Genomic DNA, 16,176 nt, shown 5'->3' on the forward strand with positions numbered 1-16,176 from the left:
ACCACTGTTATTGATAGGGTCTCAGGGCTCTTCCATTAATGATGGACTCATATTGTTGATGTCAAATCTGGGAAAATTTCCACCCACTGCATGTATGTTTGGCAACATGCTAAATTTACAACACTTCTCACCAATAAGAAGGGAAACTGTATATGTGAAATTTGGCTCCCAGGTCTAAACCTTTTCTGTTAACTTGGAAGAAAATTGTTGGAAAAATATATGATCAATATTTCAGTTTATATTAGATAAATATGTCATAAGTTTCCAAGATTCTGTGCAAAGTGACAATGTTTCATTTATGTATTAGCTAATAAAAATTACAAAGTATTACAGTAATAATTTCAATAGCTTAGAAAAATATAAAGGAGATGCTTTTCAGAAATACTAATTAAAACACCTGTCTAGAAAAATGCAAAAGAAAGAAACAGTAGAAAAGCAAAAGAATAAAACATACTAGTGTTTTTATTTAGCCAATGCTAAAACTACTAACAAAACTTATTTGACTACTTAAAATAACATTTGGGAAGTTGCTATTATCAAAATGCACTCCCCAACAAAAAGTTACCCATACAGATTTCAGATAGATATGCTCATTACTTTTTACTGTCATGGGTGAAATCTAGCACCAAATCACTCTTATAATATGTTGGGTCAAAGTAAGCAGATTAAAAAAGTAAGTAGCTCCGAAAAATGATGTTTTAAGAGAGAAATATATTGTAAAATGGTTATGTTCCTTACCTTGAAGAATGAGCCTCAAGAAACTGACGGAAATGTTCAAACTCCAGTTTGTTGTTAAGCAGGTCATTAAAATTAAAGTGCTTATATTCTTCAGGGACATTATTCCAGTATTCTGTTTTTTTAGAGACCTCAGGAAGCCGTGAAATGCCAGTTCCAATTTCACCAGTAGTGTCCTAGTGAAACAATACTTTTCATAAAAAATCTCTTAAATACAGCAAATTATTTTCCAAATTTAAAAAGGGAAACTGAAATAAAAATGAACAATTAGGCCAACACCATCTAACAATGCAATGGCAGAAGTAGTGAAGAATCTAGATTCTAGAATCTGGTTCTCACTCCTAAGTTCTATTTTGTTCCTTGCTGTTCCGTTCTCTTCTTTTTAGGGACATTTAGTAAACATTTACTATATATTTGCTTATAAAATATTAATTTTCTTATTTTTGTCCATACAAGAACAATATATCTTTTGTAATAAGAAAACAAAAAGCATACATACTACTTACTACCCCATTTAGAGATAACCACCGCTAACATTTTTAAATCCAAACCTTCTAGTCTTTTTTTCATACACACATGTAGTTTATTAAAAGGCAAGATAGGACTGCACAACTGTGTATGGTTTTGTAACTTGGTTCTTTTTATTAACAATGTATTATGAACATTAACTGTTCTTTTACTTATAACAATTTTCAAAATTATAGAGTAAGGCAAAATACTTTCCGAATAGTACATTCTTTACACATAAACTTCTTCATATAAAAGTTAATTTAGGGGCATTTATAAGACCTGACGTTTTGCAGTTCATAAGCTCTGTATAAGGGCAAAGAGCTAGAGCTTATTCTTTGAAAAACCTTTCCTCTCCTTGTGGAATTCCTTATGTAATTAATTAATCGCTCTATTTGTGTTTGAAAAGCATCAGACCATGAGAGAAACTACCAATATTTAAAAAACCAATTTCCAATGTGGAGAAGGACTATGGGGAGGATTGCACATTTTAGTTCATAAATTTTAAAACACAACTTAAAATACAACTAAAATGCTACATTTTAGTTCATAAGGTTTAAAACACAAACTTAAAATACAATTTTATGAACATTTTAATTAATTAAGTTTAAAATACAACAAAATGTGCTACTTTTTTGGATTTTTATGTAGCCTTTCCAAGATATTAGAAGTTTCTTAAATAAAGAATTTCTGCGTTAAAAAGACAACTATTGGGACGATTACATTTAACCATCTGAGCCACCCAGGTGCCCCTCATGAAGGTTACGTTTAAAAAACAACTTTACTGTTTGTGTAAAATTTTATTGTAAAAGAGTAAAAACCTGAGATAGGCACAAAGGAGAAAGTAAAACTATCACCTGAAAAAAAAAAAAATACATCATGTGAAACCTTACCACTCAGAGCTAACTGTCTTCCACATTTTGGTGAACATCTTTCCAGATACCTCTCTTTGCATGTATGTAGACATGCAGAAATACATATATAATTTTACATAAATAGGATCATATGATACCAGTGGGTTTTGTTCCCTACATTTTTATATAATAATATGTCCTGGGCATTTTCCATGTTGATAAATATGAATATGAACTGTCACTTTTACGTAGATATACACATTTCATTTTATGGCTTTCAGGATCTATCATGGTTTATGCAACTAATCCAAAAGCTGCAAATTTATAAATCAAAATAACACTTTACTATCCTAGTCAATCCTGTGATCTTTTTACTGACTTCCCCAAATCTTTTCCAATTGTTTTCCTTTATTGTTTTGCTTATTGCTGTCACACGACAGTTCTTTTTCTGTTTGGAAAATACAGTTTAACTCTTTTTTTTTTTTGGATTGACAACGAATACAGCTGCTGCCATACAGAAAATAAACAGAAATGTCCACATGAATAATATAAATTGAAGGCTCTTAACTAAGGCAAGTAGCTTAGCTCTCTATGCTACCTCAGCTGCTTTGTTCTGGCTTTATTGTTAAATGTGTCAATATCAAGCGATACCTGTCAAAGGCAGCATGCGAGGCAAAGAAGTAGCAGAAAAATGAAACTGCCTATCCCCTACTTTATCAGTACATGATCTCCTCAATATATGCTCCCCCCTCGCCCCATGCCAATATATACAGTGGTAATCCTCTCCAGGATAAAAAGTTTGTTTTTCTAAGTCGAGAGCTGTCTTACCTCAGCTTTCTTGGAAAACGTCTCTTTATGCAAAGCCTGTAGCTTTCTGAAGTATGTGGAATCTAGCTGTCGAGTTTCTTCCACCAGCTCCACCTAATAAAATAATAATAATGCTTGTAACATCAATAGAATGTACATTATGAAAAAGTAGGGAAAGAATGCACAATTTGCCAATAACAGTGGGCTAAAAAATGAATACACTTGGGGCGCCTGGGTGGCTCAGTCGTTAAGCGTCTGCCTTCGGCTCAGGGCGTGATCCCGGTGTTCTGGGATCGAGCCCCACATCAGGCTCTTCCACTATGAGCCTGCTTCTTCCTCTCCCACTCTCCCTGCTTGTGTTCCCTCTCTCATTGGCTGTCTCTCTCTGTCAAATAAATAAATAAAAAATCTTAAAAAAAAAAAAAAAATGAATACACTTGCCAATAAAGTAAATTAGTTTGGAGGCAAAAGCAGCAAGACCAACATAAAAATATTAACTACAGCAAATTCAGACCTCGCATGCATGCGATACAATATTTCTGTGTAATAATATAGTGACAGCAGAGATCATTCCTTCGTTCCGGACGCCCCATGTGAACTAAGAAACATTGCACACATGTTGGGTCACATTGCCATTTTCTATTCATTATAACAGGATAATAGTCACGAAGGCAGGCACTGCTAGCTTTAGGGACCAAATAATCCACAGTAAAACAAGAAATGACCGCACTCCATTGCTAATAGTCTTGAGCTAAGGTTTCGTTGCTGTAGCAAGAGAGGAGAGAGTCGTTCATCAGATTAACCTCATTGTAGGTATCAGCACGCAGGGCAGGCATTGCACTGTTTAGATAGTCAGGAGAACAGGCTCATTCTCCATTTCTCTATTCCAGGGAAAAGATCAGTTTGGCTGACTAAGAACTTTCTACATTTAATGACTAGCTTTGGTAGTCTCCTTGATTATCCTTTTTGGGAAAGAGTCTACATAATCCAGTCAACTGGACTTTTAGAGAAGTCCTCTGGGCTGAATTTAAGGAAATTTCTAGTTTCTTATTAAAAAGAGTGTATCATTTTCCCCGCACATTTTGTAAGAATCATTACCAATGCCAAAACTTTTTGGTTTAGGGAAGTTGGATATAATTCCAAATTTTTTTTTTTTTTTTAACATCTTAGGACCCTATCTCAGGTTCATTTTCCTCTATGCCATACATTGTATTTAAAATAATGACTGGAGAGAATTTTTTTTAAATTTCGTATGATAGCCTAATTTTTCTAGTGTAATAGATGTATTTTTGTGGTAGAAAAGATATAATGTTAATTTCTGAGGGCAAAGAGAAATCAGGAAGGAAAATTTAATTTTGATCACTGAATTTAGTAAGCCATAAGAGTTGTTCAATCACGATCTGATAAGGTAATTCTATCCAAGGTGTTTTGGTATTAATTTTATCTTCAATTACCTAACCTATTCTTTCTAAGAAGTTGTTGAGGAGATGGGAACAAAGAACAGCAATACGAAGACAGCAGAGTTCCACTGGAAGTGACCTGATGTACAGGGCACATGCATTAACTTCACAGAAAAAATGCCCGTGAATGGTTTGATCTGTAATTCGAAATAAATATTGAAAGAAATTTCCTCCACCCATCAACAAACACACTGAAAATATTCAAACACTGAGACTTAAAAATGACCTCTTTTGGAATTAAAAAAGATGTGCTGAAACTTTTATCTAATCAAACAGTCTGACCTGATGAACGTCTGGGGTACCTTGAAATAGCAACACTGAAGTTACAGAGTGTGTTTCCCACGAGACATACGAGACATTTCTATTTTCCATGGGTGTAATATTTAACATAACTCATCCAGTATAAAATTAAATGGGCTCTTTCCATTAATCAAAATTAAGGCCACTGCTGAGAAATGGCAAGAAGGGACAAAGCCAGTACATTATCATGGCATATTTGGTTGGTTCACAGGAAACCAAAACTCAGATTTCCCTCTGCCGACATATTTGTACAGAGAACTAAAAATGACAACGATTTTAGTCTTTTGTTAGGAGACAATAGAGAAACTGGCAACAAATGAAGTGAATAAATACTTTCGTTGCTCCAATTTTGAGCCTGCCAAATCTTAACTCTGAGTCCCTGACCCATATGAGACCTTTTCCAGTTTTTCTCTTGTGAGTTAATAATGCTGCTTATCGTCAGTTTTGTAGTCAACCTGAATGGTCCCACACCATTTCCTAGTGCCACAATACCTTTCCAAAAGCAACTTGGTCTAATTTTACCATCTTTGTCCAGGGCTCTAGAAGGAGGAGAAGGATATATTCTTCTGCTGTGTCAAAAAGGTCTTCAAATGGCGGCTGTATTTTCATATAAATCTCTCTTTTCTTTTCCTGTTGGAGTCCAACGTCAAGAGTAGCCGAAGGAGCGATGTATGTGGCAAAAAGATACTAAGGGAGAAGGGGGAGAAAGAAAGGAGAGGATGTTGGGAGAAACCATAATGGTGAGTGGGTTCCTCAGTAAAGGCATTTTAAAAACGTAAGAGAGAGGAAACAAAAAAAAGTGAAGTTTTTTTCTTGAAAAGATGCATAAAACTACTGAAGTCAATGCAGTGTGTGTATTCAAAAGGCTTCTCTTTCCTTTTCCTATTTCTTTAGCGGTAGTCAGTTTGCCAGTGGATCTTACACAAGAGTATATCATTTGGATATTCCAATTTTCTTATCAGATTACTTCTATGCATTATTATAATTGATTCCAGGTTATAGGTCTCCTTTTCCCCTTATGTTCACGATATTTCTAACACATCAGTGCTACCTCCCAAAATGGCTTGAAATGCCCATTTAGAAACGAGAGGCAAGAATACACTAGGGCTGAAAAACTGGCTATAGGTCTTCTAGTATAGAGACCCAACAGACTACCTGCTCTAGCCAACCGAGTTGCAGAGTTCCTGGGACTGTTACTAATTATCCCTTTCTGCTATAAAAATATCTCCAACTGATGTCCAATGCTGTGGAAGAGATATGAGAAGGAAGTAGGAGTGAATGGAAAGATCACATGGAATTTCTAGCTTCCTAGAAAAAGTTGCATAGATGTCTATTCCATTCTACTCATTTGTCTTCTCTCCAAATAATAGCTAACTGCATCTGAGAAGTAATTTAATAACATTTTATTTTTAAAATATTACATACTGAATATGTCATGCCCTGTGTGTCAGATTTAAATGTAGTTTTACTCACAATCTCTAATTAATTGCATTTAATCTTATTATTTTACTTAGTTTTGGACCTGATAATATCCAGATTCAACCCAGGCAAGAGAGAGAGAGAGAGATTTGTACCAAATACCAAATAATAGTATTATGTAAAGTAATCTTTTAAAGGGTCCACAGTAATAACACAAGCATTTACTGAGTATCTACTACATGTTAGACATTTGGATAGGTGCTATGTATGCAAAGATTAATGATTAAGACCCAATACCTACTCTGAAGGAGCCCACTGGTAGTGACACAGAGATGAAAATCAGCCGTTGCAATACAGCATGATAAATACTACAATAGAAGTACGCATTGCAAATAAGATCACCAGTGATTGCCTGCCCATTCTTTTTAAACTCACATCCCATTAACCACCTTCTAAATTTTACTCAAATAACAATTCTTCTGCTATTTTCCTAAACCTTGTTGTTTCATCATTCCATACCATTGCATGTATTGTTCTTCAATCTTAGATACTCACCTACTCCATGCACCTTGTCTGCTTGATAAACTCTGATTTATTCTTTAAAAACCAACACGGATTTTTCCTCCTCCAGGAGGCCTTCACTCACACCTTCCTCCCAAGATCATTTTCTACTGCTATCCCTACCACACTATAATGCAGTTAGGTATTATGTATCTTCTCTTCTAGAACAAGGTCCTTGAGGACAAATACTGCAGCTTATTCTTTTGTCATTCTCCAACTCCTAAAACTGTTCTTGGCAGACAGAAGATGCCATAAATTTTTATTGAATTGTACTAAATCTGCAGAAAAGACTCACTTATGTCTTGGAATGGGAAAGGAAAAGATTCAGAAACTTTTCCAAGAGAAGATAAGCTTCTCTTAACCTTAATCCTTCAGCTGAATCTTTAAAGATGAGTTGGAGTCAATCAGGCAAGAAAGGGGAGTTGATGAGAAAGATGGTTTAAGAAGAAGGAAAATATGGGGCGAGGCCTGAAGGCTTAGGGACATTTTATGACCTATGGAGAGATTCTAGCCTCCAAATAGATACCACTGGCTAAAGAAAAGAGGTAGAATTAGAGAGGACGCTATAAAGGGAGGCAGAAGCTAGAAGGTGCACATGACCTCTTGTCCCTTGGTGAAGAATTTGAATTTTTACCTAAAGATATATAATGAGGTCTCTCTCTCTGAGGAGTGACGTCATTGGATATGAATCTTAGAAATAAATCACGATGGCATCGGGAAAGAGAAATAGTTCGAGTAGGTCAAGATTTGGAAGTTATTTCAACAGCCAGATAAGAAATTATATGCCAACTTCATCTCTCACTTTCTTTTAAACAATAGCCTCTTAACTGTCCTCGAAGGTTCTTCTTTGCTTTCTTACCATCTTTTCTTTTCACAGCAAACAGAGAAGGCCTTTTGCCATCACTCTTCTGCTCAACTCTTCAGTAACTTCTCCTGTCACACACAGTAACAGCCAAAGCCCTTATAACTACCTATAATTGGGATTTTTGGAAGTTTCTCAATACTGAGAGGACAAGGATTATAGTTCAGGACCTGCCATTGGGGAAGCCCCTGTAAAGACCCTAGGGCTCAAAACACCCTAACCTCAGGGGTGGACCAGTATAGACTCTAGCCTTGCATCTCTACAGTGCCGAGAGAAAATAGCTGCTAACCTGTAATTCTGTACCCAGCAAAAATATCCTTATAAAATGAAAAGTAAACAAAGATGTTATAAGTCAATAAACAGCAGTAGACAATTCATCACCAGCAGATCTGCACTATGTACGTTAAATAAACAAAGGTAAGAGCAGAATGGAATAGAGAATAATAGATGCATAAATATATAGGTAAAGATGAATAAATACTGATTGTAAAGCATAATAACAATGAATAAAGTCAGAGGAAATAGTAAGAGAGCCTAAGAAAGAAGAGATTGAAGGGGAAGTTTAAGGTGCAATTGAAATGATCTATGGTAAGCCCTAGTATAGGAAGGAAAGCAAATGAGGTTAGAATCAGGGTAGTAATAACAATACACAGAGAGGAATTTTAAAGAATGAGAGTGAATGGGGCACCTGGCTGGCTCAGTCAGTAGAGCACATGACTCTTTTTTGTTTCAAGTTTTTATTTAAATTCTAGTTAGTTAACATATAATACTGAATTCAGGAGTAGAATTTAGTGGTTCATCATCTACATATAATACCCAGTGCTCATCACAAGTGCCCTCCTTAATCCCCATCAACCATTTAGCCCATCCCCCACCCACCTCTCCTCCAGCATGGCTCAGTTTGTTCGCTATATAGTTAATAGCCTCTTATGTTTTGCCTCCAGGGTCATGAGTTTAAGCCCCATGTTGAGTGTAGAGTTTACTGAGAAAAAAGAAATAGAGTGAAGATAAGAGAGAAAGACATGTAAAGCACTTTTAAAAGGGAGTACTACAAAGTTCAGCACGTAATGAGGCACTCACTCAATAAATATTTGCTAAATGGATGAATGGAAGACTAGTGTCCTAAAGTGAAACGATGGTCTGAAAGGGGAATTTCAGAGTTCAAAAATTTAAAGCTGAAGTAGTTCTAAATTATGATGGATTCCAACATATGGCTACCCCCATAGTTAACTTAGGAAAAATGGAGGTAAAAGACATTGGAATTGGGTGAGTTAAAAAACACTATAGCACAAATGTTATAAGGGTTATTTGTATGGATATCAAAAAAAGCTTCATATGATAAAAAAAAAGGTACAGAGAAATTTCATGAGTCGCTCATTGAAACTTTCTAGAAGGATAAAGAGAACTTAAAAGGTCTTTCGGCAGCATTAATGGGACTTAGGATAGGGGAAATCAGTAGATGGAGCTACTTAAAATTTTTAAAGTATTAAAAGATGAGTTTTGAATAGCAGCAGAGAACATATCTTTATTCCTAAGTGTTGTGAAATGTGGGAGAAGGGGCATATTTCAGAGACATTCTGGATGTTCTATTTAATCAGGCAATCTATAGGCCAGAAACTTCCTTCCCTAAGATAAAGATACATAGTCCATCGGACAGAATAGTACAAATTGAACCATACACCTACCAAATTGTTATATTTAAAATAAAATCTGCTTCATACACACACAATTTTTTCTAATCTTGGTAGTTATTTAGTTTTTTTTAATTTTTAATTTAAATTCCAGTTAGTTAACACACAGTGTAATATTATTTTAGGAGTACAATATAGTGATACAACATTTGCATACAACACCAGGTGCTCATCACAACAAGTGCCCTCCTTAATCCCCATCACCTACCTCACCTATCCCCCCACCCACCTCCCTTCTGGTAACCATCAATTTGTTCTTTATAATTAAGAATTTGTTTCTTGGTTTGCCTCTCTTTCTCTCTCTCTTTTTTCCCCTTTGCTCATTTGCTTTGTTTCTTAAATTCCACATATGAGTGAAATCATATGGTATTTGTCTTGTGACTGACTTATTTTGCTTAGTATAATACTCTCTAGCTCCATCCATGTTTTTGCAGATGGCAAGATTTCATTCCTTTTATGGCTGAGCAATATTCCATCATGTATATATACCACATCTGCTTGAGACATGATACTCTATATGGAAAACCCAAAAGAAGCCACTCCCAAACTATTAGAAGTTATAGAGCAATTCAGTAACGTGGTGGGATACAAAATCAATGCTCAGAAATCAGTTGCATTTCTGTACACGAATAACGAGAACGAAGAAAGAGAAATCAGGGAATCCATCCCATTTACAATAGCACCAAAAATCATACGTTACCTTGGAATTAACTTAACCAGAGACGTAAAGGACCTTTATTCTAGAAACTATAAATCACTCTTAAAAGACATTGAGGAAGACATAAAAAGATGGAAAGATATTCCATGCTCATGGATCGGAAGAATTAACATAGTTAAAATGTCCATGCTACCCAGAGCAATCTACACTTTCAATGCTATCCCGATCAAAATACCGAGAACGTTTTTCAAAGAACTGGAACAAATAGTCCTTAAATTTGTATGGAACCAGAAAAGACCCCGAATCTCCAAGGAACTGTTGAAAAGGAAAAACAAAGCTGGGGGCATCACAATGCCGGATTTCGAGCTGTACTACAAAGCTGTGATCACAAAGACAGCATGGTACTGGCACAAAAACAGACACATAGACCAATGGAACAGAATAGAGAACCCAGAAATGGACCCTCGGCTCTTTGGGCAACTAATCTTTGATAAAGCAGGAAAAAACATCCGGTGGGAAAAAGACAGTCTCTTCAATAAATGGTGCTGGGAAAATTGGACAGCTACATGCAAAAGAATGAAACTTGACCACTATCTCACACCATACACAAAAATAAACTCCAAATGGATGAAAGACCTCGATGTGAGACAGGAATCCATCAAAATTCTAGAGGAGAACATAGGCAGCAACCTCTACGACATCGGCCAAAGCAACCTTTTTCATGACACATCCCCAAAGGCAAGAGAAACAAAAGATAAAATGAATTTATGGGACTTCATCAAGATTAAAAGTTTCTGCACATCCAAGGAAACAGTCAGAAAAACTAAGAGGCAGCCCACGGAATGGGAGAAGATATTTGCAAATGACACTACAGATAAAGGACTGGTATCCAAGATCTACAAAGAACTTCTCAAACTCAATACACGAGAAACAAATAAACAAATCAAAAAATGGGCAGAAGATATGAACAGACACTTTTCCAATGAAGACATACAAATGGCTAACAGACACATGAAAAAATGTTCAAAATCATTAGCCATCAAGGAAATTCAAATCAAAACCACACTGAGATACCACCTTACGCCAGTTAGAATGGCAAAAATAGACAAGGCAAGAAACAACAATTGTTGGAGAGGATGTGGAGAAAGGGGATCCCTCCTACATTGTTGGTGGGAATGCAAGTTGGTACAGCTACTCAAGACTGTTCACCGGGCATTGTCCACAATAGCTAAATTGTGGAAGGAGCCGAGATGCCCTTCAACAGATGACTGGATTAAGAAGTTGTGGTCCATATATACAATGGAATATTACTCAGCAATCAGAAAGAATGAGTTCTCAACATTTGCTACAACATGGACGGCACTGGAGGAGATAATGCTTAGTGAAATAAGTCAAGCAGAGAAAGACAACTATCATATGATTTCTCTCATCTATGGAACATAAGAACTAGAATGAAAGAACATAAGAACTAGAATGAAAGAAAGGGGGGGTAATCAGAAAGGGGAATGAAACATGAGAGACTATGGACTATGAGAAACAAACTGAGGGCCACAGAGGGGAGGGGGGTGGGGGAATGGGATAGACCGGTGATGGGTAGTAAGGAGGGCACGTATTGCATGGTGCACTGGGTGTTACACACAACTAATGAATCATCGAGCCTTACATCGAAAACCGGGGATGTACTGTATGGTGGCTAACATAATATAATAAAAAATCATTATTAAAAAAAAATAAAAAAATAAAAATAAATAAAAATAAATATACCACATCTGCTTGACAGTTGATTGACATGTGGGTTGTAGAAGAATGACTTGTAAATCTAACTAGTCTAACAAGTTAGGGTTGTATCAGATTCAAATCTATTCTTAAATATTTTCTAAGTTGGAGATTTTAAAAGTGCATGAATTAAAATAATGTCATACTAAGGTAAATTAAGAAACTGGAGACTAAAATGATCAAATTAACAACATTAAAAATGTCTCTAGAATTTGCTTCAATAATTTCAAATTTACCTCAAAGGAGAGTAAATTTGATTCCCCAAATCATTTCATTTAAAAATCAGTGGTCAGGTTTTATTTGGGGTTGAATAGCTTCTAGTGGAAAAATAAACCAACCGCTTAGTCATTGGGTCAGCTACACTGAAAGCATAGTTTAAATAAACACCTCGTGTGCCACATATCAAACTCTTTGTGTAGAAATCAGGATGATTTCTTTGATTTTTAAAAACATAGTAACAGTGAAGAGCGTAAAGTACAAATGAAGTTGAAATGGTGACTGGAATACCAGTGACAGAAATGACAGTCAGCTTCTGGTGGACACCCAAATCTACTCTTTTCCCTTTCTCTCCCAGTCTTGCCTTCACTCTACTTGTCTTTCAAGACCTGCTGCTACCCACAGTCTCATGAGAGACTCTAGATGCTATTTATATTGTCTATCATTATACCTTGGTGGACATTTCATGATGCCACGGTAAAGCCAAGTTGCTGTATGTGACTATATCCAGTTGGCTTGGGCTTTTACCTTCTGAAATTTTGCTTTATGATTTTCTTCAGAACGAACATCACTTCACTTTACCAATTACTGTATTAATAGCTTTCTCTGATCATTATTCTTCATTCTTTTATACCTCTCACCAAGCTTTTCTTTACCTTCAGCACAATCTGCGGCTTCTTCCTGTCCTCCAAATAAATGGGGCACCACCTACTTTCTCTTACTTTCTTACATTATCGGGTCTGAAGATTGCCCATCATTTCAACTACACTCTTGAAACATCTTTAATTCCTCCCATCTTGATCTTCGGCCCAATTCTGAGTGAGCTGAGTCATTCATTCATTCTTCCAATTCTATCCTCAAGCTCCCAATAAAAACTATGACAACTGGCTCCATTATACATAGATTTTTTAAAAAAGAAGAACCTCAGCTGTGATCACAAAGCTTGGTAAGCTTTTGCGTATTTCTAGTCAAATCTTATCTCCCCATTTCTAAACTTCGCCACCCTCCATAAAGCTCCCAACTCTTCCTTACACTTCTTCACGTTCAGAAGATTTATCTTCCACTTAACTGGGAAAAAAATGGTATGAATGCCCTCAACTTTTTCCTTAAGAGCCTTCTTCTAAATATTTTTCTTTCTCTGATGTTTCAAAGGAAGACTCCTCTCCAAGACTGAAACCATTCATGTGTGGTCTTGACTCCATTCCCCACTCCCTCCCCCCGAACCTTGCAACATTGATTATTTCCTTAGGGCTAAAGTCCTTAGTTTACTTTGCCATTGATTCCATCTTCTTCCTTACGCTACAAAGGTGTCCAAGTGAGGTGTCTCTCCCATCGTAAAATAAGTTTCTTGACTGTTTTGCCCACAAACTATGGCCCTTCTCTCTTTCCCATCTCTATAAATCTTCATACTCCCTTTTCACCCACACCTCAATCTATGAAATCTGGTTTTCATGCCAGTGAAACTGATCTCCATGATCACTAACAACCATACAAACACCAATTCAATCGCTTCTCTCCTTAATCTTCATCATATTGTATTCCCTTTGCAGCTTTTACATTGTTGATTATCCTCTCCTTGACTCTCTCTCCTCTGCCCTCAACCCTGTCTCCTGGTTCTCTGCCTATTTCCACTCTTAGACTCCTTTGATGATTCCTTTTCCTCTATTTCCCCTTAAAGGAAAGCATTCATTAAAATTCTATGTTCGACTATATTTTCTTCTCAGTACACATTCTTTCAGTTTCTCACACGTGCCGGGCACCCTCTCACAGGACTTTCACACTATGTCCTCTATGCACTCTATGCACTCCAGCCTTATCCTCTTTTTGTCTTTTGCTCAGTCTTCCTTGACCCCCGAAGTTTGTCTTTGGTATCATTCTTACATGCTCCTATGGGGCCTTGTACTTATATGTTTCTCCCACTGGACCACAAGGTCTATGAAGACAGATTAGGTCTACTTTGTTTATTGCTATATGCCTAGCTTCTAGCATAATGCTAAATTTAGGATGAATGAACAGATGAATGAAAGACCTGAATTCTTTCCCGAACTAAAATCTCTGCTTTTCGTGGCTAACTTGTTATTGCTACACGGACAGCCTCCGGACCCTTAAACTCAGTGACTCAATAATATAACGAAGTATTGTTTCAGAGCCTCCAAGCCTCTCCTTTCCTTCTGTATTTCCAGTTTTCATAAATAACATACCATTCAAAGCACAATCTTCGACACTTACCCACTTTCCTTGCCTTCGTCTTCAAATGCAAGTCCTATGAATTTACCTCTCTACATTGAAACAAGGAGAAACTGATCAGAACAAGTATAAAAATATGAGGAGGAAATAAGAGGCAGTGGTTCCATTCCAACAAGAAACAAAATAAAATTCAGACTTCCGGCCAAGCTCAGTGAGACTCTTTCCAGTCTACTGTCTACCACCTTCTTTCCTGACCTCACACTTTTACTTCCTTCCGATCCATGCATATTTTTGTTGTTTTGTTGTTCAACAATTTTTGTCCAGTCTTACTGAGAAATAATTGGCATATAGCACTGTACAAGTTTAAAGTATAGAGCATAATGACTTACATACATTGTGAAATAATTACCACAGTTAAGTTAAACCATTCATCATCTCATATAGATACAAAAAAAAGAAAAAAAAATTTTCTCCTTGTGAAGAGAGGAGTGTCTACTCTCTTAACAGCTTTTGTAAATACCATACACCAGTGTTGACTACAGTCATCATGGTGTACATTACATACCCAGTACTTACTTATCTTATACCGGAAGTTTGTACCTCTGACCACCTTCACTAACCCTTCCCTTCCCCCAACCCATATGTCTAGTAACTACAAATCTAATCTTTTTTTGATGAGTGTGGGGTTTTGCATATTATTTAACTGCATATTCCCATAATCTCAAGGAGCTATAATTAGAGTAGCCATATGACCCCATTCTGGCTTAAGCCTACTGTCTTGGCATAATTATTAATAGTTTCCCTTCCACTCTGAAAAGAATCTTGGTTTAGATAATAAGTTGTATGTTCTTCCTATATTTAATTGACACCAGTTAAGATAAAACTATAAAAATTTCTCTAAAATGAGAATCCTAGAAGTGCTCAACACATATTTAGAGTTGAAAATAAAGGAAAGAAAGGCAGAAAATATTCCTTGCTAAGAAACACACATTTGTCTGATTGCAATCATATGTATTGAATAGCTGTTATCAAAGCCAAAATCCCACATATTTTGTTTAGAACTTGAATTGAAGCTTCACAGACTTCTCTGTTAAGACTAAATGCATTAAGGACACCTGGATGGCTCAGTCAGAAGAGCATGTGACTCTTGATCTGGGGGTTGTGAGTTCAAGTCCCACACTGGATGTAGAGATTACTAAAAACAAAATTTTTAAAAAAGAATGAATGCATTAAATGAAAATCTTAACAGAAATTTAAAAATCTTTCCCTTCTCTATTGCACCTACATTTAGATATTCGTTTGTCTTCTCACCTTTTTGGGGGCCGGGGGAGGCTTCCTCACTGCCTGTTTATTGAACATTGTTCTTTATCACATAAGAAACTTCTCTTTGTTCAAGTATCACTCCCACTATGATAACCAGCATAATTCTTAGGAGCATGTACTTCCCCCACCTCTCTGATTCTTTATCAGTGTTATAAAATTACAGAACCAGAAACATTAGAAAGGGTTTTGAAAGATCATCCTTTCCAGAGTGTCCCAAGATCACATTATGCACATTTATTGTCTTCTTTTGAGGCTCAGTCTCTGGTCTCTCTGCTCCCAGAGTGGCAGGGACAAAAGTAGGTAAGGGGATACGAAGGAAAAAAATGGATTTGATTGTCAATTTTTTATTGGGTCACTCTGTAAATTTACAGTACATTCAACTGAATTATGCCATTAAAATCTGACCATGCCTTTCTAGTATGTGCTTCTAATAATCCAGGGACAATGTGTAAGTGGACTGACAACCAACTATATATAACAAATATAAGGGATGTAATCATATATATGAAACAAAATGAAAAGGCTAAAGAACACCTTTAAAATCTGTGTAAAGGTGATGAAGATTATTTTTAAGCTGATGTGAACTTACTTGAAGAAAGAATATAAAGATTATGCTATGCGATAGCTAAATAATATAGTCTAATTGTGGTTTACAAACATTGCTTAAGTGTCCTGGGTCATTTGCTTTTTTATTGGCCACCCAGTTCTTCCTTTCTAACCACTGAGTAAATAACAATGTAGCTAATGTTGGAGAAGAAAATGCTCCCTTCATACCCCGGTCAGCTACTCTGATTCACATTAAAGCGGAGATTCACTCACG

General features: G+C 36.3%; 1 protein-coding gene across 1 annotated transcript in view; it reads right to left on the minus strand.

Moving 5' to 3' along the window:
* The window catches only part of RGS22 (regulator of G protein signaling 22), a 119,697-nt gene that overhangs the window by 21,945 nt on the left and 81,576 nt on the right, over window positions 1-16,176 (minus strand). The window contains exons 17-19 of the mRNA XM_040625597.1: window positions 5,156-5,350; window positions 2,925-3,017; window positions 739-911 (exon numbers count right to left, since the gene is read on the minus strand). Of these exons, the coding sequence (XP_040481531.1) occupies window positions 739-911; window positions 2,925-3,017; window positions 5,156-5,350 (461 nt within the window). The remainder of the gene's footprint in view (window positions 1-738; window positions 912-2,924; window positions 3,018-5,155; window positions 5,351-16,176) is intronic.

Source organism: Ursus maritimus, unplaced genomic scaffold (genome assembly GCF_017311325.1).
Source record: "Ursus maritimus isolate PB19 unplaced genomic scaffold, ASM1731132v1 scaffold_9, whole genome shotgun sequence".
Lineage (NCBI taxonomy): Eukaryota > Metazoa > Chordata > Mammalia > Carnivora > Ursidae > Ursus > Ursus maritimus.